This window comes from Scyliorhinus canicula, chromosome 12, assembly GCF_902713615.1.
Source record: "Scyliorhinus canicula chromosome 12, sScyCan1.1, whole genome shotgun sequence".
Lineage (NCBI taxonomy): Eukaryota > Metazoa > Chordata > Chondrichthyes > Carcharhiniformes > Scyliorhinidae > Scyliorhinus > Scyliorhinus canicula.
The window spans coordinates 50,924,454-50,950,649 of NC_052157.1; the positions used below are offsets into that span (position 1 = coordinate 50,924,454).

A 26,196-nucleotide genomic window follows, 5' to 3' on the forward strand; every position below is an offset into this window, starting at 1 on the left:
TGTGTCTGCCCCCTGCCCTGCTACAGTGTGTCTGCCCCCTGCCCTGCCACAGTGTGTCTGCCCCCTGCCCTATTACAGTGTGTCTGCCCCCTGCCCTATTACAGTGTGTCTGCCCCCTGCCCTGCCACAGTGTGTCTGCCCCCTGCCCTGCCACAGTGTGTCTGCCCCCTGCTGTGCCGCCGTGTGTCTGCCCCCTACCGTGCCGCAGTGTGCCTGCCTCCTGCCCTGCCGCAGTGTGTCTGCCCCCTGCCCTATTACAGTGTGTCTGCCCCCTGCCCTGCCACAGTGCGTCTGCCCCCTGCCCAGCCGCAGTGTGTCTGCCCCCCTGCCCTGCCACAGTGTGTCTGCCTCCTGCCCTGCCGCAGTGTGTCTGCCCCCTGCCCTGCCACAGTGTGTCTGCCCCCTGCCCTATTACAGTGTGTCTGCCCCCTGCCCTATTACAGTGTGTCTGCCCCCTGCCCTGCCGCAGTGTGTCTGTCCCCTGCCCTGCCGCAGTGTGTCTGACCCCTGCCCTATTACAGTGTGTCTGCCTCCTGCCCTATCGCAGTGTGTCTGACCTCCTGCCCTGCCTACAGTGTGTCTGCCCCCTGCCCTGCTACAGTGTGTCTGCCCCCTGCCCTATTACAGTGTGTCTGCCCCCTGCCCTATTACAGTGTGTCTGCCCCCTGCCCTGCTACAGTGTGTCTGCCCCCTGCCCTGCTACAGTGTGTCTGCCCCCTGCCCTGCTACAGTGTGTCTGCCCCCTGCCCTGCCGCAGTGTGTCTGCCCCCTGCCCTGCCACAGTGTGTCTGCCCCCTGCCCCATTACAGTGTGTCTGCCCCCTGCCCTGCCGCAGTGTCTGCCCCCTGCCCCATTACAGTGTGTCTACCTCCTGCCCTGCTACAGTGTGTCTGCCCCCTGCCCTATACAGTGTGTCTGCCCCCTGCCCTATTACAGTGTGTCTGCCCCCTGCCGTGCCGCAGTGTGTCTGCCCCCTGCCCTGCCACAGTGTGTCTGCCCCCTGCCCCATTACAGTGTGTCTGCCCCCTGCCCTGCCGCAGTGTGTCTGCCCCCTGCCCTGCTACAGTGTGTCTGCCCCCTGCCCTGCCGCAGCGTGTCTGCCCCCTGCCCTATTACAGTGTGTGTGCCCCCTGCCCTGCTACAGTGTGTCTGCCCCCTGTCCTGCCGCAGTGTGTCTGCCCCCTGCCCTGCTACAGTGTGTCTGCCCCCTGCCCTGCCACAGTGTGTCTGCCCCCTGCCCTGCTGCACTGTGTCTGCCCCCTGCCCAGCCGCAGTGTGTCTGCCCCCCTGCCCTGCCACAGTGTGTTTTCCTCCTGCCCTGCCGCAGTGTGTCTGCCCCCTGCCCTGCCGCAGTGTGTCTGCCCCCTGCCCTATTACAGTGTGTCTGCCCCCTGCCCTATTACAGTGTGTCTGCCCCCTGCCCTGCCGCAGTGTGTCTGTCCCCTGCCCTGCCGCAGTGTGTCTGACCCCTGCCCTATTACAGTGTGTCTACCTCCTGCCCTGCCGCAGTGTGTCTGCCCCCTGCCCTGCTACAGTGTGTCTGCCCCCTGCCCTATTACAGTGTGTCTGCCCCCTGCCCTGCTACAGTGTTTCTGCCCCCTGCCCTATTACAGTGTGTCTGCCCCCTGCCCTGCTACAGTGTGTCTGCCCCCTGCCCTGCCGCAGTGTGTCTGCCCCCTGCCCTGCCGCAGTGTGTCTGCCCCCTGCCCTGCCACAGTGTGTCTGCCCCCTGCCCCATTACAGTGTGTCTGCCCCTGCCCTGCCGCAGTGTCTGCCCCCTGCCCCATTACAGTGTGTCTACCTCCTGCCCTGCTACAGTGTGTCTGCCCCCTGCCCTATTACAGTGTGTCTGCCCCCTGCCCTATTACAGTGTGTCTGCCCCCTGCCGTGCCGCAGTGTGTCTGCCCCCTGCCCTGCCACAGTGTGTCTGCCCCCCTGCCCCATTACAGTGTGTCTGCCCCCTGCCCTGCCGCAGTGTGTCTGCCCCCTGCCCTGCTACAGTGTATCTGCCCCCTGCCCTGCCGCAGCGTGTCTGCCCCCTGCCCTATTACAGTGTGTGTGCCCCCTGCCCTGCTACAGTGTGTCTGCCCCCTGCCCTGCCGCAGTGTGTCTGCCCCCTGCCCTGCTACAGTGTGTCTGCCCCCTGCCCTGCCACAGTGTGTCTGCCCCCTGCCCTGCTGCACTGTGTCTGCCCCCTGCCCTGCTACAGTGTGTCTGCCCCCTGCCCTGCCATAGTGTGTCTGCCCCCTGCCCTGCCACAGTGTGTCTGCCCCTTGCCCTGCCACAGTGTGTCTGCCCTCTGCCCTATTACAGTGTGTCTGCCCCCAGCACTGCCACAGTGTGTGTGCTCCCTGCCCTGCCACAGTGTGTCTGCCCCCTGCCCAGCCGCGGTGTGTCTGCCCCCCGCCCTGCCACAGTGTGTCTGCCCCCTGCCCTGCCGCAGTGTGTCTGCCCCCTGCCCTGCCACAGTGTGTCTGCCCCCTGCCCTGCCACAGTGTGTCTGCCCACTGCCCTATTATAGTGTGTCTGCCCCCTGCCCTGCCGCAGTGTGTCTGCCCCCCTGCCCTGCCGCAGTGTGTCTGCCCCCTGCCCTGCCGCAGTGTGTCTGCCCCCTGCCCTGCCACAGTGTGTCTGCCCCCTGCCCTGCCACAGTGTGTCTGCCCCCTGCCCTATTACAGTGTGTCTGCCCCCTGCCCTGTTACAGTGTGTCTGCCCCCTGCCCTGCCACAGTGTGTCTGCCCCCTGCCCTGCTGCACTGTGTCTGCCCCTCGCCCTGCTGCAGTGTGTCTGCCCCCCGCCCTGCCGCAGTGTGTCTGCCCCCTGCCCTATTACAGTGTGTCTGCCCCCTGCCCTGCCACAGTGTGTCTGCCCCCTGCCCTGCCGCAGTGTGTCTGCCCCCTGCCCTGCCGCAGTGTGTCTGCCCCCTGCCCTATTACAGTGTGTCTGCCCCCTGCCCTATTACAGTGTGTCTGCCCCCTGCCCTGCCGCAGTGTGTCTGCCCCCTGCCCTGCCGCAGTGTGTCTGCCCCCTGCCCTGCTACAGTGTGTCTGCCCCCTGCCCTGCCGCAGTGTATCTACCCCCGCCCTGCCGCAGTGTATCTGCCCCCCGCCCTGCCACAGTGTGACTGCCCCCTGCCCTGCTGCAGTGTGTCTGCCCCCTGCCCTGTCGCAGTGTGTCTGCCCCCTGCCCTGCTACAGTGTGTCTGCCCCCTGCCCTGCCACAGTGTGTCTGCCCCCTACCCTTCCGCAGTGTGTCTGCGCCCTGCCCTGCCGCAGTGTGTCTGCCCCCGGCCCTGCCGCGGGGTGTCTGCCCCCTGCCCTGCCACAGTGTGTTTGCCCCCTGCCCTGCCGCAGTGTGTCTGCGCCCTTCCCTGCCGCAGTGTGTCTGCGGCCTTCCCTGCCGCAGTGTGTCTGCCCCCGGCCCTGCCTCGGTGTGTTTGCCCCCTGCCCTGCCACAGTGTGTCTGCCCCCTGCCCTGCCGCAGTGTGTCTGCGCCCTGCCCTGCCGCAGTGTGTCTGCCCCCGGCCCTGCCGCGGTGTGTCTGCCCCCTGCCCTATTACAGTGTATCTGCCCCCTGCCCTATTACAGTGTGTCTGCCCCCTGCCCTGCCGCAGTGTGTCTGCCCCCTGCCCTGCCGCAGTGTGTCTGCCCCCGGCCCTGCCGCGGTGTGTCTGCCCCCTGCCCTATTACAGTGTGTCTGCCCCCCGCCCAGCCGCACTGTGTCTGCCCCCTGCCCTGCTGCACTGTGTCTGCCCCCTGCCCTGCTACAGTGTGTCTGCCCCCTGCCCTGCCGCAGTGTGTCTGCCCCCTGCCCTGCCACAGTGTGTCTGCCCCCTGCCCTGCTACAGTGTGTCTGCCCCCTGCCCTGCTACAGTGTGACTGCCCCCTGCCCTGCCGCAGTGTGTCTGCCCCCTGCCCTATTACAGTGTGTCTGCCCCCTGCCCTGCCGCAGTGTGTCTGCCCCCGGCCCTGCTACAGTGTGTCTGCCCCCGGCCCTGCCACAGTGTGTCTGCCCCCCGCCCTGCCGCACTGTGTCTGCCCCCTGCCCTGCTGCACTGTGTCTGCCCCCTGCCCTGCTACAGTGTGTCTGCCCCCTGCCCTGCCGCAGTGTGTCTGCCCCCTGCCCTGCTACAGTGTGTCTGCCCCCTGCCCTGCCACAGTGTGTCTGCCCCCTGCCCTGCTACAGTGTGTCTGCCCCCTGCCCTGCTACAGTGTGACTGCCCCCTGCCCTGCCGCAGTGTGTCTGCCCCCTGCCCTATTACAGTGTGTCTGCCCCCTGCCCTGCCGCAGTGTGTCTGCCCCCTGCCCTGCCGCAGTGTGTCTGCCCCCTGCCCTGCCGCAGTGTGTCTGCCCCCTGCCCTGCCGCAGTGTGTCTGCCCCCTGCCCTATTACAGTGTGTCTGCCCCCTGCCCTGCTACAGTGTGTCTGCCCCCTGCCTTGCCGCAGTGTGTCTGCCCCCTGCCCTGCCACAGTGTGTCTGCCCCCTGCCCTGCCTCAGTGTGTCTGCCCCCTGCCCTGCCGCAGTCTGTCTGCCCCCTGCCCTATTACAGTGTGTCTGCCCCCTGCCCTATTACAGTGTGTCTGCCCCCTGCCTTGCCGCAGTGTGTCTGCCCCCTGCCCTATTACAGTGTGTCTGCCCCCTGCCTTGCCGCAGTGTGTCTGCCCCCTCTGCCCCATAGCTATGTGTCTGCCCCCTGCCCTGCGGCAGTGTGTCTGCCCCCTGGTTTGCCGCAGTGTGTCTGTCCCCTCTGCCCCATAGCTATGTGTCTGCCCCCCTGCCCTGCCAAGACATATCGACCCCCCACTCCTCTATAGAATCAACTGTCCATTTTTTGCTGATTGGGAAAGTGCCAAGATGGGCCCTCCAAGTAAGCTGTGGTCTAGAAAATGCCTGGAGACAGCAGGCCTGCGGAGCCCACGAGGCCTCCCCATCCTCACTGCAATCTCAGCCATCAATGAGACACAGCTAATGCTGCGTCTGGGCGGAGTGTATTTCCAGTCCACAGATGTGACCTTGCAGCTGTGTACACACTCAGAAAATCATAAAATCCCTACAGTGCAGGAGGCCATTCAGCCTATCAAGTGTGCACCAGCACTTGGAAAAAGCACTCTATTTAAGCCCACACCTCCACCCTATCCACATAACCCAGTAACCCCACCTAACCATTTGGACACTAAGGGACAATTTATCATAGCCAATCCACCTAACCTGCACATCTTTGTACTGTGGGAGGAAACCGGAACATCCGGAGGAAACCCACACAGACACGGGGAGAACATGCAGACTCCGCACAGTTAGCCAAGGCCGGATTTGAACCCGGGTTCCTGGAGTTGTGAGGCAGCAGTGCTAACAACTGTGCCACCATGACGCCCTAGAAGAAGGAGACCATTCAGCCCATCAAGTCTGTACCAACCCTCTGAAAGTTCACCCTACCTAGGCCCACTCGGTCGGGAACAAAAGTACATTTGAGATTTACTTCAGTGATACTGTCAACAAGTGACTTGGCCAATCTTTGTTTGTCACAACGCTGGCAACTTGTTTCCTAGTTTTTCTTTCAAATGATGTGGTATGGGACGTTTTGTATTTTAAGAACATAAATGACCACAATGATGTGGTGCTCTACAGATGGAATAAGAAATGACAATCTCCTGCTCCTCTCACACCTTTTATATAAAATCAAATAATGATTCATTTCCCTTTGAAAATACATTATTGGATCTGCTTCCACTGTTTCTAGTTGACTATTCATATCCTTGGAGCCTCTGTGCAAAATGATTACTCCAGTTACGCCCTCTGTTTTCTGAGAATAATCTGAAATGATTGACCAGTGCCAATAATTCCTGGTTTCACTCATCAAATTGATTGTTTAAAATCCTATTGCATCCTTACATACTCTGTCCTATTGCAAAGAACCCTGATCTCCCCTCATACCTAAAGCCCGTCACCCAGGGACTATCTCAGTGAATCTATCCTGCCACATTTGCTATGGCCTTCATCTCCTTCCCAAAATGTGGGGCCTGAAACTAAGCCCAATGGCCTAGCAATCAGTCTGAGCCTGTTTGGTGCCAAGAGTTGACTCTGTGATCAGTGAATGCTGGAACTGAGAGGCTCAGTGCTCAGTCTCTGACCTAGAGGGCCGCACTTGAGTGGATGATCCAGGCGTGTCGCTGTGCTCAAAGTGGCACTTTGTGTCCAAATGGAGAGGTTCAAACATGTGGTGGATGATCTTCAAGGCCCAGACGTGACGCTGCGCATGAAGTAAGGGGAGTGATATGGAATCTCAGAGACTGGGGACTTCCTCAGATCCGCTGCTGTTCCACTGTCATAGGTCTGGCGGAGGTTCACATGTAGTTTGCATTGCACGTCAGGCAACATTATGGCAGCAGAACAGGAAAAGGCCTCTGCAAATTGCTGGTACTGGTGTTTTCAAGTCAAATACCCTTCCGGCAGCATCGCCATAATTTCTAAGCAGTTTGTTCTTCCTTTGCCCAGTGTCCCTGGCAGTTGACTGTGCTTCACAGGGAGCTTTCTTCAACCAAGGCCAGTGTTGCACAGCCGCTGCTCGAATATTCGTTGAGGAACCAATTTACGAGGAGTTTGTTCGCCGCAGTGTGGAACGGGTCAAAAAACGAGTGGTTGGAAATCCTTTCGATCCGAAAACCGAACAAGGGCCTCAGGTAAGAGAAAATCACCAGAACTGAAGAGAATTTTTTAGGACACAGGCTGATTAGTTCATCAGTGTAAACCTTTATGGAGTAGCAGATTGAGTCAGAGGTTGTCAGTTGTCAGGATCCTCCTGTTTAAACCTAGTTTCTCCTGTGTATTCCATTTATTTTCTGTTATTCTTTGAACATAGAACATACAGTGCAGAAGGAGGCCATTTGGCCCATCGAGTCTGCACCGACCCATTTAAGCCCTCACTTCCACCCTATCCCCGTAACCCAATAACCCCTCCTTACCTTTTTTGCCATGATGTGGAGATGCCGGCGTTGGACTGGGGTGAGCACAGTAAGAAGTCTTACAACACCAGGTTAAAGTCCAACAGGTTTGTTTCAAACACGAGCTTTCGGAGCACGGCTCCTTCTTCAGGTGAAGATTCACCTGAAGAAGGAGCCGTGCTCCGAAAGCTCGTGTTTGAAACAAACCTGTTGGACTTTAACCTGGTGTTGTAAGACTTCTTACTGTACCTTTTTTGGTCACTAAGGGCAATTTAACATGGCCAATCCACCTAACCTGCACGACTTTGGACTGTGGGAGGAAACTGGAGCACCTGGAGGAAACCCACGCAGACACGGGGAGAACGTGCAGACTCCGCACAGACAGTGACCCAGAGGGGAATCGAACCTGGGACCCTGGCACTGTGAAGCCACAGTGCTATCCACTTGTGCTACTGTGCTGCCAGATTTGCTTTTAGAACTTTTGTGCCTGGACAGTTGCTGGGACTTAAGCCTTTCAGATGGACTGCAGTTTTTAATTTTAAAAAGGGACACCCCTGTCAGATGTGTTAGTTGGTCTGGCCTCATGGAACCCCCCACTGAGATGGGCTGCTTGGTTTGGTCCAGTGATGACACATTTTGATGGACCTGGTTGGTAGCCAACCAGCAACTTTAACTTCCCAGGCCTTAACTAACCCTCAATGCTGATTGGGGCTGATCGTTCCAGAATGTTCCTTGCTGTGTAAGGCTGTTTGTTTGTTTCAGTTTCAATTTTGAACTCAGAGCTGAACAGAACACTTTTATATGTCTCTCCCAGAAAGGGTGGAACTCTCTCTCTAATACCTCAGCTGGGGCTCACTCCAGGTAAATGGAGACACCAGTGTGTTTCTCTCTATCCAGTGTTTAAAGCCTGAAGACAGAGCTGGAGGGAACTTTTTGGATTACTCTCCCTGTAAGGTTACCAAATCACTCCACGGCCTCATGAAAGCTGCTTCTCTGATGCTCTGTTTCTCTGAGACAAGCTTTTGGTCAGTTTGCTGAAGCGGGAAACAAATAAGAAATTGAACAGGCCTGAAGTGTATCTTCTGTGCGAAGACTCAGGTTAACACAAGTTAAAGTGACTCCCTAGAGTGGATCTCACAGCCTGAGAGTCTGGCCTGAATGTTTCAGCCAGAAGAACCAAACCGGTGGTTTCAGCACTCCACATGTTGGGAAGATAGTCGGCTACAACGATCTAAATATCAGCAACAAGGATACTTATCTCTCTTCTATTTTAATCACTATAATTTTGACCCCTTTTCCTTTCCCTATGTGTGCGTGTCTTGTGTGTGTTTCGGTAGAGATTAGACATAAAACGGGAGTAATAGATCAGCTGGCCGATATTGCATGATAATCATTACATGTCTTATCTCTAGTGATGTTACAAATAAAAAATTTTGTTTGTGTTTCACTTACAAATCTGGTGCCTGTACGTCAGTGGAGCAGTCAATTATCCTAGGGGGGGGGGGGGTGGTTAGGCTATCCCAGGATGGGGGATGGGGCGGGGGGAGGGGGAGGGAGGCCATCCTGGTGGGTGTGGTGAGGGGGGATGGGTGGATAGACTATCTCTGAGTGGAGAAAAAGGAGGGATAAATTATTCCCGGGTGTGGGGGAGGGGTAGCTCAATCCCAGGGCGGTTGTGGCATTGCTGTCCACTTAAGAAGTCCAAGTTCCTATGGCAACATGCATCTAGTCGAGAGGGATGGACAGTGATGGTCGACGGTCCAACTTTCATTCCATCACAGGGGCTGATCAGGAATCTCTCCGTTCTTACCACTTGCCATCAGTGAGTGGATTGGAAGGATTTGTAGGTTAATAAACAGCACCCACTGCTTTCTGAGTAGAACGACCTGATAGCGCACGATTGATCATTAGGGGAGAAAAATCCACTCTTTCCATACAGCCGATTTCACAATTTAAACATATACCTTCAGGCCTTTACCAGCTGACTCTTCTGTCAAATCAGCATGGTTACATAGTTCTGAAACTTGTTTGGGTTCATTCTGAAATCACGAGATCACTCTGACATCAAGATATTAATCCTTTAATATTCCAGCTGCGCTGTCATTGCAAACACACAGAACAATGGGACCCATGTGTTTGACAGCTCCCCAGATGGAATGTTGGCCACTTGTTTTCCATTCATTGAGATGAGTCAATCACTCATCAACATTTCTGATATCAACTTTTAAACAAAGGAAATCAATCCTAAATATTAATGAATGCGTTCTTGCTGTAGATGTGATGTTAGGCGATGAGCAAAGTCACACGTAGCGCTCATGGGTGCGGCCTGTGAAATTAATGGAATGAACGCATCATCAAAAAATCTTTGCCTCTTCCTTTGGAATGGTTTCAAGTCGTCTACCAGCTATTGGCAGCACGGTAGCAATGGGCAGCACAGGTAGCATGGTGGTTAGCATAAATGCTTCACAGCTCCAGGGCCCCAGGTTCGATTCCCGGCTGGGTCACTGTCTGTGCGGAGTCTGCACGTCCTCCCCGTGTGTGCGTGGGTTTCCTCCGGGTGCTCCGGTTTCCTCCCACAGTCCAAAGATGTGCGGGTTAGGTGGATTGGCCATGCTAAATTGCCTGTAGTGTCCTAAAAAGTAAGGTTAAGGGGGGGTTGTTGGGGGTATAGGGTGGATACGTGGGTTTGAGTAGGGTGATCATGGCTCGGCACAACATCGAGGGCCGAAGGGCCTGTTCTGTGCTGTACTGTTCTATGTTCTATGTTCTATTGGTGCAGTTTGAGCACCTCCTGGGAATGGTTTCACAGGCTTGGATGATATTTACCCATCTTCAACCGCTTTCTACAGCATTGGTTCATGTCAATGTTCACCCTATCACTCGGGATAGCCTTCCCAGACTCTCCCCACAATGCTCTATTCTTTCCTCCTTCGCGTCAGTGTCATTTTAAAAGGATCAATGTTCTCTGACTCCACCATTCTTTGTGGGGGTTGTTATATTGTGGATAGCACAATTGCTTCACAGCTCCAGGGTCCCAGGTTTGATTCCCGGCTTGGGTCACTGTCTGTGCGGAGTCTGCACATCCTCCCCGTGTATGCGTGGGTTTCCTCCGGATGCTCCGGTTTCCTCCCACAGTCGAAAGATGTGCTGGTAGGTGGATTGGCCATGATAAATTGCCCTTAGTGTCCAAAATTGCCCTTAGTGTTGGGTGGAGTTACTGGGTTATGGGAATAGGGTGGAGGTGTTGACCTTCGGTAGGGTGCTCTTTCCAGGAGCCGGTGCAGACTCGATAGGCCGAATGGCCTCCTTCTGCACTGTAAATTCTATGATAACCCACAAGTATCTTACGGGGTGGGAACAATTAACTTCCCCGTGAACCTTGCAGAATACCAGCTCCCCCGTTGAGGGGGTGGGGGAACCTCGAAACAATGTCTAGTTGAAGGGTATATAAAGCTGGTCAGTTTGGCACCGTCAAGGCAGAGCCAGTTGGGAACAAGGGTTTGGTGTATATGTTATTGTAAATAAGCTAAGTTTCTGGAACGTACCTCGCCATCCACCTGAGGAAGGAGCAGTGCTCCGAAAGCTCGTGCTTTGAAACAAACCTGTTGGACTTTAACCTGGTGTTGTAAGACTTCTTACAGTGTTCACTGGAACTGTGGACAGACATGTGAATTTTCACTCTATTCCCCCAATGCCATGATTCTTGTGGATGACGGGTGAGTCAGGAACATTATTGCGGACATTTGCTGATGGATTATCAGTTGTAACACACAAAGCCCAGTGGGTAAACAGCGCCCCTGTAAGGCTGCTTAAAGAAAGAAGAAATATCGAATGCCTATTTAAACACCAAATGAATGTAAGTTAAATCCATTGATGTACAATTCTGTGAACAACATCGCAAAATGAGTTTGAAATATTTACCGCGATTGGCAGTGAAGATGTTAATTGGCAAGTAACTGAGCTCCTTCAATAAAGTGGTGCAACTTGAGCTTCTCTCTGAAGCTGTGGGTACCCAATATAGAGTGGTTGTGGTTTAAACCACCACGACAGGGAGCTGGTTATACATTACCACACCCTAAAGGGTGCAGGTTCTGAAAGTCTTGTCAGTTACCATCCTGGAAACTCGAGAGGGGCCGGGGAGTGAAGTCATGTCTCAAGGTGGAGCTGCCTGGGGCTAGAGACTGAAACCGACAATAAGACACAATTGTGTGCTCCGATTCTGATATCTTAACAGGAATTTTGTAATTACCTGACGGATTGTAGTGATGGAAGAAAAAGCCTCGATGCTGCATGTACGATTCCTGAATAAGAATAGGACTTCCTTTGATAAATTTCCAATAAGTCTTATCCCAAAGCCAAGTGAGGCATGGAAGGTGGACCTAATGAAAAATGCAGAGACCCACACCAGATCATATTTCCAACCACTTAAACCCTTCAGTATAGTCTGTGAACCTTCAGATGAAAGTATTGAATGGGTGACACCTGTGGAGGCTGGGGGCTGTTGTACCATGTCAAACTGTCAGTGTATGAATGGTGGATACATCTCCCTCTCTTCGCTATTTATCTTTCAGACAGATATAGTTAAGTGGAACACGCATGATGATCTGCTGTTCAAAGTGGCCAGTATACAAGTAAGATGAGGCCGCTGTACAAATCTAGTCAGTTTCCTCTCCTCACTGATCACTTTCCTTTCCATAGATTGACCAGGTTCAGTTTGACAAAATTATGGAGCTAATAGAGAGTGGCAAGAAGGAAGGAGCCAAGTTGGAGGCTGGCGGATGTGCCATTGGCGATGTGGGTCATTATATTCAGCCGACTGTGTTCTCCGAGGTGACCGACAACATGCGCATCGCTAAAGAGGAGGTACAATCACTTCAATCAGACCTTAAATGTCAATGTTAACTTGACAACTGTGTAGGTTTCACCCATATTTTTCATGTGCTGCAGATCTTTGGACCAGTGCAAGTGATAATGAAGTTTAAAAGCACAGAGGAGGTTATTCGAAGAGCCAATGATAGTGAGTTTGGACTGACAGCTGGAGTATTCACCAGAAATATCGACAAAGCGTTGACTTTGGCTTCTGCGCTTCAGTCTGGGACAGTTTGGTAAACAAAAAACATTTTTATCTGAAAATCCGTTTTTAGCATCGCTCGCATTCTGTTGTGAAACATTTCTAATGAGGATAACAAAGTGTATTGTGATTAAACTGGATGAAAGGCAGAGAAGCAGTGAGTGAGCAATAGGTTCCCTGCTTGCCATATTATGGTTGATACCTGCACCTGACCAGTTGCTGGATTTTCTGGATCTTTAAGGTAAACCGGTGCAGAGGGCGCACTAGGGTGACCAACATTAACAGATCATTTGAGGAAATCGCCATTGAAAATTCCATGGAAAATACCCTAGGGTCCAGCAGGCATGATTCCAGTGTAAACACTGAGGGTCCTGGACTCTCAGAGCCATGTTCCATAGCTTGACACAAACTTTATTAGGAGCAGGAGGAGGCCATTTTTCCCCTCGAGGCTGCTCCACCATTTGATAAAATGGTGGCTGATCTGATTGTGGCCTCAACTCTACTTACCTGTCTACCCATAACCCTAACCCTAACCCTAACCCTGACCCTAACCCTATACCTGTGACTCCCGCAATCAGTCAGGAATGTACCAAACCTGGCCACGAAAATATTCAATGGCCCAGCCGCCACCAATCTCTAAGAAAGAGAATTCCACAGCTTTTATTGAAGAATGCTTTTACTTGTGAACAAGCCTTTGACTAGGGGTAATCTTCTGTGATGGTTGTTCCCAGGGTTGTTTCTGATTAAACTTCGAATCCTTGCACCTTTATTCAATTTCTTCCAGCTTTTTGAAGGTTCGATGTCAGTTTTATGACCCTCTGATTGCTAAGGTAGTGTTTCACAGAATGTGATAGAGCATCTAAACATGGCAGCAGATAAGGCCCAAGGGAACAATGTTTTTTTTTTAAAAACAAAATTTAATGGCAATCTCTGAATGCAGATAGCACTCATTACAAGACTTGTTGAATTGATAGCACAAATATAAATAAATGAGTGTGATATGATGATCATTACAGAGACTTGGTTGCAAAGTGACCACCACTGGGATCCAAATAGTCAAGGGTATTTGACATTTTGGAAAGACAGGAAGAAAGGAAAAGGAGGTGATGGGTTAACTCTGTTAATAAAGTATGAGATCGTGAGAAATTGGCTTGGTTCAAGGTTCAAAATGTAGGATCAGTTTAGGTAGAAATAAGAAATAGTATAGGGCAGAAATCACTGATGGGAGTGGTTTATAAGCTCCCTAACAATAGCTAAATGGTATGATGCAGTATGCAAGTCGTAATGGGGGCTTGTAAGAAAGGGACTGAAATAGTTGCATATAGATTGGGCAAAATAAAATTGGCAAAGGTAGCCTGAAGGATTAAAATAGTGCATTTGGAACAATTCTCTGGAACAAATATGTCCAGAATCAACCAGGAAGCAGGCTATGTTAGATCTGGTAAAGTGTAAAGAGGCAGGATTAATTAATGATCTTATAGTAAAGGATTCCCTAGGTAAGAGTGATCTTAACATGCTGGAATTTCACATTCAGTTTGAGGGTGATAAATGTAGGTCTGAACCTAGTCTGAAACTTAAATAAAGACAATTACAAAGGTATAAGACAGAGTTCAGAGCAGAGGCCGTGGCACACATGTAAGGAGTTGTTTCATAACTCTCGACAAAAATATCTTCAATTGATAAACACAAACTCTACATGAAGGATGTACTATCCATGGTTAATTAGGAATGTTAAGGAGGGTATAATATTGATTTAAATATGTACAATGCTGTAAAGTTTAATGGTAACCAGAAAATTAGGAACATTTTCAAAACCAGCAGAGGATGATTTAAAAAATAACGAGGGAGAAATTGGAGTATGAATGAAAACTAGCACCAAATATAAACACAGACAATGAAAGCTTCTAGAAGTATAGAACAAGAAAAGGAGTAGCTAAAGTAAGCAATAGTTCGTTTGAGGGTGAGACTGAGGAATTAATGCTGAGAAACACGGAAATGGCAGACATGTTGAACACATATTTTGTGTCTGTCTCCACAGTAGAAACCACAACGGATTGGAAAACTGGAAATGTAGCACCACTATTCAAGAAAGGAGAGAGACAGAGAGCAAAATGCTGTAGGCCAGTTAATCTAACAATTGTTCTTGGGAAAATGCTGCAATCCCACTATTAAGGATGTAGTAGCAGGACATTTAGAAAATCATAGTAATACCATTCAGCAGAGTTCACATGGTTTAGTGAAAGGGAACACGGGCATGATTCTCCGACCCCCACGCCGGGTGGGAGAATCGTGGGAGTGCCGGGCGATTCCCGCCACGCCGCCCAGGCTGAGACGAGGAGGGATTTCTCTCCTGAGGGTCCTTAATCTTTGGAATACCCTACTCCAGAGTGTGGTGGAGGCTGGGTTACTAAATATGTTGAAGGATAAGTGAGACAGGTTTTTGATTGAAAAAGGTGCCAAGGTTTATGGGTGGGGGGAGGGGGTATGCGGACAAGTAGGTGAAGCTGAGGTGGTAATCTGATCAGCCCTGATCTCATTGAATGGTGGAGCAGGCTCAATCGGCCGAATGGCCTACTCCTGCTTCTTATGACATCAGTCTCTTTCCTCAGGCCTGAGACCCGAACAACAAACACACAGGTGACTGGCATTGATACACAGCTTGAGGAAGTAAAATACTGCACTACAGTGCATCAACCAGGAGATGGCGAACTGGACCTCACCTACAATCTGCTCCCACATTGGGAGATACAAAAGCTTAATATCATTTTTGTTTTGTTTTGCAGGATTAATTGCTATAATGCTCTTCATGCTCAGGCGCCTTTCGGGGGCTTCAAAATGTCTGGAAATGGAAGAGAACTGTAAGAGTTTTACGTGATACATTTTTGTCTGAATGTCAGTAACGTAGTTCCAGCCATTTGGTTTCTCTCCCCTGTGTGTGTGTGTTCGAATATATCGAATAATCTTCTCTCCCTATCATTCTATTGAGGGGTGAACAGGTTTCCTCTCTATTTATTCTTTGTTTTTGAATGAATCAAAATGAAGGTCTGTAATTGTGCAGGACTCCAAAGCCCTGGGATAGGTAGAATGCATGGATATCCGACAGGTACAGCTCAGGCTGTAGGAATCTTATTGGAACTGAGTTCAGAGTGCAATCCTACCCACTTGTGATATGATCACTTGTTGGGGCCATTTCCAAGTCCCAACCTTGTGCTAGCCGGCAGATTGAGCCAGCACCAGCTTCTGTGAGGTGGACTCCTAACCAGTGGGATCTGCATCCACTATCCAAGGGCAGTGGATGGGTTCATAATGCTATCGACCCAATCAGATGGTCAGCAGCCCTACTAGCAGAGGACATCATTGCTTTAGTTGGGTATCTTCTATTGAGGTATTTGCTTTGTGGGATCAGGAGAGAATGAAACTATGAGTGAGTCCGGTCAGAGGCTCGACGGGCCACCCATTAGAAGGGAAACTCCTCATAAGATTGTCTCTAGTTGCTAATTCCTGCAATTCCTGTTGGGGGATGAGGGGAACTGAAATTACTCACTAGCCCCCGCCCTCGCCAGTACCCAGCCAGCTGCTTCCTGGCACCAAGCCCCCTTTAGTCTCAGCAGGGACCCTGCCTGGTGATGGGAAAATCTCAGTGATGTCCCCCGTGGAAAATACCCGATATTGGGCGATCTGGTTTACCATGTCTGCGATTCTGGGGAGGGGATACGTGTCTAGGAGCGTAAAGCGATTGATGATCTAGCTATAATTGACGACCATGCGGAATTTTTCCCTGGTCTTGATGACCACCACCTGAGCTCTCCAGGGACTGTTACTGGCCTCTATGATCCCCTCACTGAGCAGCCTTCGGACCTCCGTTCTGATAAATACCCTATCCTGCAGGCTGTACCGCCTGCTGCGGGTGGCTACCGGTTTGCAATCTAGGGTGAGGTTGGCGAAGAGAGGAGGGGGGGGCGATGCGCAGCGTGGCGAGGCTGCAGATAGTGAGTAGGGGCAGGGGCCCGCCGAAGCTGAGGGTGAGACTCTTGAGATTACATTGGAAATCCAAGCCTAAGAGGAGTGGCGCGCAGAGGTCGGGCAAGACATACAGTTTAAATTTGGAATAGCTAGCGCCTCGAATCGTTAGCGTTGCTGTAGTGCGGCCTTGGATTTGGATGGAATGGGAGCCCGAAGCGAGGGCGATAGTTTGGTTGACAGGATAAATAGGGAGGGAACGGCGTCTTACCAGCTCTGGGTGTATGAAGCTCTCTGTGCTCCCGGAGTCGAAGAGGCACGACGTGTTGTACCCGTTGATCTGGACCTCCGTCATCGAATTTCTCAGATGTTTGGGGCGAGATTGGTCGAGGGTGACCGTGTTGAGTTGCGGGCCGCGTGGTGGGTGCCCGGGGGAGTCGAATTCTTCCGATCGGGTGTCCTGTCGAGTAGATGCCGCTGCGTTCTGGCGAGCTTGATGCAGGAACACTGCACTGAGTTGCGGGCCATGTGGTGACTGCCCGGGGAGGTCGTACTCCTCCGATGAGCTGTTTGAGTCTGGCGATGTAGCTAGGGCCTGTGAATCGCACGTGGAGGGTGGTGATGAAGATGGTGTCCAAGATGGCGGCCCCCATGAATCGCACGTGGCCGACCGCATGGTGGAGGTTTACCAAGATGGTGGCCCCCATGGATCGCACGTGGCGGGAGAGGGCGGAGCCTGAGCATAGGCCGCAGTGTTTCGGGCCCCGCGGGCCTGCTGGTGCTGGGGGTGATGTTTTTGGACTGTTGGGGTGTTGAGGGTGGGGCCCTTCTGCCGAGGCACACTCTAGCATAGTGGCCTTTCTTCCCGTAGCTGCTGCAGGTCGCGGATCGGGCTGAGCAGTGCCGCCGCGAGTGCTGTCTTTGTCCACAGAAGTGGCAGGCTGGAGCAGTTGAATAACTGGTTTGGGGAGCTGAATAGTGGCAGGCTGGAGCAGTTGAATAACTGGTTTGGGGAGCTGAATAGTGGCAGGCTGGAGCAGTTGAATAACTGGTTTGGGGAGCTGAATAGCTGGCTGGGGGAGCTGAGTAATTAGCTGGAGCTGCTGGATAGTTTGAGTAGTTGACTGGGACAGTAGGACCGGCTGTGGCAGCGCGATAGCTGGGGGGCCTTGCGGCACAGGCTTGGGGGGTCCTCAGGTCAGGGGCCCATGCGGGGAAGGAAACTTCCATTGTGATAGCAGCCTCTACGGTAGTCTCTAAGCCCTGGGCCCCATTTTCTAATAGTCTCTGGCGTACATAGCTAGATCGAAGGCCCGCTACAAAAACATCCCGCACAGCAAGCTCCCTATGTTCGGCCGCGGTTACGGCCTGGTAATTGCAGTCATTTGAGAGATTGTTCAACTCGCGTGCAAATTCAGCTAAAGTTTCAGTAGCCCGTTGTCGGCGAGTCGTGAACACATGGCGGGCAAAGACCTCGTTCATGGGCCTAATATACATTTTGTCCAAAATCGCCAGCGCTGCGGTGAAGGAACCGGCTGGATTTAATTGTGTAGAAATTCTGTGGCTTACCCTCGCGTGCAGTAGGCTGAGCTTTTGTTCCTCCGTAGTTTCAGCGGTGCTGATTTCGGCCAGGTAGGCCTTAAAACATTTCAGCCAGTGGCAGAAGGTTTCTTTCACCTCTGCATCCTGCGGATCGAGTTCTAGACGTCCTGGTTTTAGAGCGGATTCCATGCTTTACTTCGGCAGCTTCTTAAGTGTATTAAATTGATGGAACCATCAATTCAGCGAACACGTGTAGTTGGATCTGAACAGAGGCTTTAATACATTTACAATAGAGCCAGCCTATTCGTCGTTGAACTTCAGGTGAACGGGCAGGCTGGCTCTAAGGCACTGATCTTTATACATCGGTCCCAGGGGGAGGAGTCCTGGGTGGAGCCAAAGGAGGAGCCCAGTACAAACTCTCGCGTACTCCCAGAGTGACTCCCCCTGGTGGTCAGATAGTGCAACTGCACTTACAATGGGTAGATAACGAACATATATACATGGAGTGATATTGACAACTATATATAGTGTGAATCACATTCACCACACCCCACACCCTCTCTGCCTTCACTTTTTGTCGTTAACCCTAAACCCCTCCCCCCTCTCATCCCTGCTGACTTAACTGTCCTGGAAGAAGTCAATGAATGGTTTCCATCTCCGGGCGAACCTTTCCATCGGCCCCCTTAAGGCAAATTTAATATTCTCCAACCTGAGGAAATCTGCGACGTGTCTCTCACCCACACCCTCGGTTTTGGAGGCTCAGAGTCCCTCCACCCCAACAGGATCCGTGTCCAGGCTACCAGAGAGGCAAAAGCCAGAACGTCGGCCTCTCTCACCCCCTGGACTCCCGGGTCTACCGACACTCCAAACATTGCCAATTCTGGACTCGGAACCACCTTCCCCCTCGGAATCTCTGACGTCAGCGAACCCCCGCCAAAGTCCCTGCAACTTCGGGCAGGCCCAAAAAACAGGTGAACATGATTCGCAGCCCCCCCCCCCCCCCCACCCCATCCCCCCGCCCACCACCCACACCTATCCTCCACCCCCTCAAAGAATCTACTCAGTCTAGCCACCGTCATCTGTGCCTTTCATTTCTAAAGTTAATTATCCGCTGATCTGAGGAGTACATCAGAATTTCCTGTTTTTAATTCGGTCTTCCAGCAGCTGCGCTATTTTGATTTCCCATTTGAAGTGTTTTGACTGCAACCAGGAGAAGTCCAGAAATACCGCTGAGAGAGCTGACTTTATCGATGAGGCCAGGACACCTGCTGGCCCTTATCACCCAGTTAGCAGGATGAACTGAGGGCGAAACATGTTCGAGTTGAGAGAATCATAAATTGAACCTTTTATTTGAAATGGATTGGTTGGTTGGCAGATTTTGCTCAGCTGATCAGTCAGGGATGAGGAAGAAGATTGTTTGTTTGCTGCTCGCCTCGTTCTGCTATTTTGCAGTAGTGGACCTTCCTTGACTGCGGTTCAATGTATTTAAAGCAGGAAGCCCATCGGCCGCTTCCTGTTGCTATAATTCTGGACGTGTTCACAGTTAAACTCAGTGCTTGCAGCTTTACAGAACAAGGCAGTGTGTGTGCCCCTACCAGTGCATTTAGTCACAGGCTAGATCGGATTTTGAGAATGTTTATAACTCTCGCAAACTAAAAATGAAGCCTGGTAATTACTGAGGGTGATGTTACTGGGAAACATTAGCTCTTGCATCAGCTTCCTGTGGCTGCTGTTTCACAGAAGCACGAAGCTGGTGTTTCGCAGTGATGGCTCCTGATAGGTCAGTGTTCTGATTGGAACACTGGCCTCAGTAATGTCCAGTCTGAACGGGATGAGCAAGGAAGGTTGGAGCAACCAATTTCACCAGGTGACCTGGCGGGCACCTGGCAGAGAGATGGGTGGAGCTTGATATTGTAGGGCACAATTTAACGGTACCGTAACTGAGCCCGTTTTGGGTGCGTTTAGTGGGGTGGTTCTCGGTGCCTGCAGGCACCGGGAATGACACAGCTACTTCGCAACACTTTGCTGGGTTTTTTGGCCTCGCCAAGAAGCGCCCCCCCCCCAAGGCCGCACTAGCATCATTCACTGTACTGATGAGCTCAGCTCGCCAGTGCAGGAAGAGTAGTTGCGGATGGTCACTGATGAGCCATCAATCGAACGCGAGACGAGTTGCTGTACAAAAGTTAGGCTTTAATAAGCTAGAACTTAGCCCTGCGGTCGACTACAGTAAATGGACGACCGCCGGGCGTTCTGACTATTTATACCTCGGATGGAGGCATGGTTAACTCAGCCTCTCGACCAATCGGAGAGCCGTCACATGACTGGTCTCAACCAATCGGTCGAGAGGCACATGACCGACCAGGGCCAATGGTAAGCCGGTGTTCTGCACCAATGGCAGACAGCTATGCAAATCATACCACCACATTCACCCCTTGCGGAGAAAGAAGCCGGGGGGGGGGGGGGGGGTATCAACGAGAGCCGGGGGCGGGTGGGGGGGGGGATAGAGAGAGAGAACTGGTGGTATGAGTAACAGCCGGGGAAGGGAGAGAGAAAAAAAAAATTATCTTCTTTCTTTTATTACATTTTTTGGCTTCCCACTGACCCAGACAATTAGCAATATTACACAAAGTCCCAACAAAGTCCATGGAGCTGTTGTAATTTAAATCGATTTGATCAGTCTTTTCGTGGCCCGTGACGTCCTGGCAGACCGCCGCAGTGGAGTAGGTGACGTCGGTTCAGCCGATGGTGGTGGTTCCGCTGACGTCCTGGAGTCCGGGAGCGATGGTCCTTGAACAGTCTCCGTCACCCGAGCTGGCTGTGGAGACGCCATGGATGGGGAAGGGGTGGCCTGGGTGGGGCTCTGGGGGGGAAAAAAACAGGGGGGGGGGGTCTGTGATGAAGGGGGGAAAGGCCGCACGCTGGCGGGTGCCAGGTCCCTGAGGGAGACCGTGTCCTGCCGACCGTCGGGGTACTCCACGTACGCATACTGCGGGTTAGCGTGGAGTAACTGGACTTGTTCCACCAACGAGTCGGACTTGTGCACCCGCACATGCTTCCGGAGCAAGATGGGTCCGGGGGCGTCCAGCCACGTCGGGAGAGGGGATCCGGAGGACGGCTTCCGGAGGAAAACAAGAAGACGTTCATGAGGTGTCTGATTTGTTGCGGTACACAAATGTGGACCAGGTGGGTATGGCACCCAGCGGTTCTCCCGGGCTACCGGAGACCCGAGGGTGGTCTGGGTTAGTGCAGGGTGGCTCTCTGGCCCTCCCCCTGGAACACAGGCACCTTGGCACTGCCCAGCTGTCACCTTGGCACTGCCACGATACCACTGCCAAGGGTCCCAGATGACACTGCCAAGCTAGCAGGAGCACTGCCTGGGTGCCAGAGTGACAGTGCAAGGATGCCCAAGTGGCACTGCCAAGGGTCAGGGGGCAAGGGGGGCCATGCCCATAAAATGAAGTTGGAGGGGGGTTTAAAGGGTGGGAGAATGCAGGGCAGGTAAATAGGGGCCTCTGGGAGGTTGGGGGTGATAGGTGAGGGTCCCAGAAGGAAGGGGGTGCTGTAAGGAGACTTGGGGGTGCCTGAAGGGCGGCATGGCAGCAGAGTGGTTAGCACTGTCGCTTAACTGCGCCGGGACCCGGCTTCGATTCTCGGCTTGGGTCACTGTCTGTGCGGAATCGGCACGTTCTCCCTGTGTCTGCGTGGGTTTCCTCCCGGTGCTCTGGTTTCCTCCCACTGGTCCCGAAAGACATGCTTGTTAGGTAATTTGGACATTTTGAATTCTCCCTCTGTGTACCCGAACAGGCGCGACAGGAATGTGACGACTAGGGGCTTTTCACAGTAACTTCATTGCAGTGATAGTTAAGCCTATTTGTGACAATAAAGATTATTATTATTATTATTATTAAAGAGGGAAGACCCCCCCAGTGGCCCCATAGCGGGCTATCCTCACTTGGGAGGTGTGGGGTAGGGTCCATATGTGTGTGTGGGTGGGGGGGGGGGAGGTTGGGGGGGTGACATTGCCCATGGGTGGGGTGTGTGGGGGACCCACAAGCTCACTTACAGATCGGGCATCCTTTCAAAATGGTGGCCTGATCACTGAGTTCAGCTCCTCAGTGCTAAAAAACAATTCTAAGTGTGGGCTAAACTGGTGGGAAACCCCCCAGGGCCCAAAAAAGTGACTATGTGTCATTGAATACAGTGGTGAACTCACCTGTAGAGCTGGTGGAAAACTCCCTGAAAAACCCACTGTGGTAGTCACCACTAGTGGCATATTATATGTATTACGGCACTGCCTGTATATTAGAGGTACATGGGTAAATCCCTGCCTGCTGGCTCCGCCTAGTAGGCGGCGTATAAATGTGTGTGCTCGCCGGTGCTGCAGCCATTCTGGTTCCAGCTACAGGAAGCACAACATCTTACTCAATAAGGCCTCGATTGTTCCACTATTCTCGTCTTTGTGGTAATTGACAGTGCATCAATTTATTGAGCAAGATTTTTAAAACGATGGATCTCCGCATCAAGCCTGATCGCCTGCAGCTGTGGTAATTGATAGTGCATCACCCACCACAAATTAACTTAGAAATTGTTTGGGAGAACCGGGTCGCTAGTCTTGGTTTTCCAGTGTAGCGGCCGGTTTCAGCACAGTTCAGAGGATTTCAGAGGCGTTCAGCAAAGTGATTCATTACTGTGAGGGCAAGAAAAAATGGTTGCTTCTTTCTGCCTTTCTAATCATTTGGGACCTGCTGTAAGTGGGGGTCAGGTTGGAGGAGGGGTGCGGGATGGAAATGGGGAAGTGGTTCAGTCTGACATAAATGAGTCTGCCCCACTCACATCAAACCAGTGAAAGTCTCAGCACATTTGTGTACATGGGAATAACGATAATGGAGATCCATCCCATAGCACATGGCGATGGCGAGGACGTGAGATTTGCAGGTAACGTGCTTGCAAATGTCCGAAGGGTGCAGTCTATAGGTGATACTCTTTAATTGAAATTCCGAGTGGAATATATTAATGAATCAATGATTCACACTGACTTGTGTTGTGTTGTGTCTCACAGGGGTGAATATGGACTAACAGAATACACGGAAGTGAAAACCGTCACTATCAAAATCTCACAGAATAACCATTAAACTGATGACAAATAGAGCGTGAAATGGCAGAAAAGGAGGTTTGCAGAAAAGCTCCATCATAAAGACAAAGACACTCACAGACAAAAACAAGTTTTATAACTTGACAAAGTTTGTTAAACTCTTAAGAAATAATTTCTGACTTTGCACAAAAGGAAATATTTTGTATTCATTGTAACTTAGAATTTGTAGATTTGATCTAATATACAACATTGTATAATAATAACTGCTGGAGTCTCCCCTTTTTTTTACTTTGCGGGATCCTGGTTATTGACTGGTTTCAGGGTGAGGGATACTAGTTATTGACTGGTTTAAGGGTGAGGGATTCTGGTTATTGACTGGTTTCAGGGTGAGGGATACTAGTTATTGACTGGTTTCAGGGTGAGGGATACTAGTTATTGACTGGTTTCAGGGTGAGGGATACTAGTTATTGACTGGTTTAAGGGTGAGGGATGCTGGTTATTGACTGGTTTCAGGGTGAGGGATACTAGTTATTGACTGGTTTAAGAGTGAGGGATGCTGGTTATTGACTTGTTTACAGGTGCGGGATACTGGTTATTGACTGGTTTACAGGTGCGGGATACTGGTTATTGACTGGTTTAAGGCTGTGGGCTGCTGGTTATTGACTGGTTTAAGGCTGTGGGCTGCTGGTTATTGACTGGTTTAAGGGTGATGCTGCTAGTTATTGACTGGTTTTTGGGTGTGGGACACTGCTTATTGGCTTCTTTAAGGCTGTGGGATGTTGATTAGTGACTGGTTTTTGGGTGCGGGATGCTGGTTATTGGCTGGTTTAAGGGTGGAAGATACAGGTTATTGACTGATTTGCAAGTGTGGGAAACAGGTTATTCGGTGGTTTAAGGATGCGGATCTGGTTATTGGCTCATTTAAGGTGAATGTTGATTATTTGCTGGTTTAAGGTGAGGGCTGCTGGTCATTGGCTGGTTTAGGAGTGTGGGATACTGGTTGTGGGCTGGTTTAAGAGTGTGGGATTTGGTTATTGGCTTGATAAAGGGTGAGGGATTCTGGTTATTGGCTGGTTTAAGAGTGAGGGACCTTGAAATGAAAAAATTAAAATTGCTTATTGTCACGAGTAGGCTTCAATGAAGTTACTGTGAAAAGCCCCTAGTCGCCACATTCCGGCGCCTGTCCGGGAAGGCTGGTATGGGAACCTTGGTTATTTGCTGGCTTAAGGGTATGGGATGCTGTTTATGGGCTGGTTTACGGGTGAGGGATGTTAGTTATTGGCTGATTTAAAGGTGTGGGATGCTGATTATGGACTGTTTAGAGGTGAGGGATGTTAGTTATTGGCTGGTTAATGGGTGGGGGATTCTGGCCGTTGACTGGTTTAAAGGTGTGGGATGTTGGTTATTGGCTGGTTTACGGGTGAAGTATGCTTCTTTTTGGCTGGTTTAAGGATGTGGGTTGCTGGTTATTTGCTGGTTCAAGGATGTGGGATGCTGGTTATTGGTAGATGGGTTAATTTATCGGCATGGTTAAGAATTTCGCAAGTATTTACTGAACAACCTTTATAAATTCACATTTTTAACAAAAGGCTTCACTCAATGGAATTGTGTTAGCTGGATTCAAACTGTCTATCCAAGAATAACCATTCAATAGACAGACAGTCAATCAGTGTTTATATAATGATCTTAATGGAGAAAAATATCCCATGGTATTCTTAAATTGGTAATGAGAAATCAGTTAGCAAGGATCCAAATTTATTTTGGGCAAAGTTCATTGCAAGGGCAGTGAATTTGTAAAATAATGTACATAATGTAGAAGCAAATATATCTCAAACTACCCACATCCCTCTCTTGGAGTGAGACATGTTAAATTTAACTCATTAATGACTAGCCATCATATAGAATCAGTTTGGGTGTGGAGGTCTCAAGTTAGCAATTGTTAGCATCTTGATCATTTTGCTTTAGTTACAAAAAATACTTTTAGATTCATCACAATTTTTTCTAGTAAATGTCATGCATGACTTCCAGTAGCGGTTATGTGATGAGCAATTGCACACACGATGGTTCCCACCAGGGCATTTTAATTTTGGCCCTTTTTGCTCAGTTTATGGACAATTGTAGGGGGGAATTTGTTTAGTTTGATGGGATAGGATCCCCTCATAAACGCAATGCCCAACAATTACAATACAAGGGAGAAGTCGGGAAAGGGATCGTTGTCAGACTCAGAAGTTCCTCGAGCCCGTGGGGCAGGGAGTGGGGAGCATGGCGGAAGCTACTGCAGTGTCGCTGACCACACCGTGGTCGACTGAGACAATGGCAAGTTTCTTGGTGGAGGAATTTAAGAAACAGCAGCAGCTGGTCGTTGAGGATCAAGACAAGGCAATGGAGGGGGGCTTTGTCCCCTATTTGGGGGCTTTGAGAAGACAGGCCAACGGATAGAGGAGCAAAGTGAGGTGATACAGAAGGTGGAGGTGGTACTCTCAGATCATAGTGATCAAATTGTCTCCCTGGAGGTAGAGGTGGAATTTCTGGCTGAAGAGCGTAAAACGTTGAAGGCCAAAGTAGGCTAACTGGAGAATCGCTCCGGACCTCAACATTTAGGAATCGTGCAATGAGAGATTTGACGTGGTGTACCCGGCTCGTCTTCAGGTGACCTTCAAGGACAGAGATCACTACTTTGATGTATCGGTGGATGCGAATACGTTTGCCAAGAAGCATGAGCTGGGAGTGAACTAAAGTGCTCAAGTTAGATATTTGTTCACTGTAAAGTTCATTTGAATCTGTATTTAATGTGGGATTTTCATACTGTGCAGGAGGGTATGGGGTTGTTATGGGGCTTTGTTGTTGGATGTTTTTGCTGGGCGAAGTTGGAGTTTATAAATTGTGCTGTTGGAGATGTGTGTGGGGTGGGTTGGGTGTTATTTTCCTCTACTGTTCTGTATTAAAGTTTGGTATGTGCAGGGGGGCTAATTTTTTTTTAATGTATTTCATTACAAACATGTATTAAAGCAGGTTACAGCAAATAAACACCCCGGGAAACATTCTTCCCAACAATCAACTATGCAGCCTGGACATATTTTTCTCCTTTTTCACCCTGTGCACCACCTTAAACTGTACCAGGCTCATCCTTGGACAATGTTGGTCGTTCTAAGTTAGTGTGTTTAACACTCCTCCAATAGAGGCAGTGTGCTTAACACTCGTTTGGCTCTGTTTCTTATTTCTATGCTCTGGAGTCGCCAGGTGCCGTAAGAGACACCGTCACAAGTGCTAAGGTCAAGTTCAAAGCAATAAAGTCATACACCGATTAGTAAGTCCAAAACAATTAGAGTTTATTATAGCAATTATAATAAATACTCATGCACACGCTAAAAGACTAATACTTATCTAAGTAGGAACAAGCAAGGTCAGGGGACAAGGCCTTTGTTCCTTTCTGGTCTGCAACTTCTGTTCGCTAATAGTCGGCAAGAGTACAAGCAATGCCTGGGTCACGTAGCGATCGTTGTTTTGGCACTTACTGATAGATGGCTGTTGCTCAACGGCCGGTGATGAAAGACAGGATCTGGAGGCTGGAGTCGGAGGCCGGAGTCAGGATG

General features: G+C 51.0%; 1 protein-coding gene across 1 annotated transcript in view; it reads left to right on the plus strand.

Annotated features, from left to right (window-relative positions):
- aldh1a3 (aldehyde dehydrogenase 1 family, member A3) overlaps positions 1 to 25,661 on the plus strand; it is a 164,115-nt gene extending 138,454 nt beyond the window's left edge. The window contains exons 9-13 of the mRNA XM_038813505.1: positions 6,493 to 6,677; positions 11,637 to 11,801; positions 11,886 to 12,043; positions 14,793 to 14,867; positions 22,571 to 25,661. Coding sequence (XP_038669433.1) covers positions 6,493 to 6,677; positions 11,637 to 11,801; positions 11,886 to 12,043; positions 14,793 to 14,867; positions 22,571 to 22,643 — 656 coding nt within the window. The 3' untranslated portion in view covers positions 22,644 to 25,661. The remainder of the gene's footprint in view (positions 1 to 6,492; positions 6,678 to 11,636; positions 11,802 to 11,885; positions 12,044 to 14,792; positions 14,868 to 22,570) is intronic.
- Positions 25,662 to 26,196: the final 535 nt, after the last annotated feature.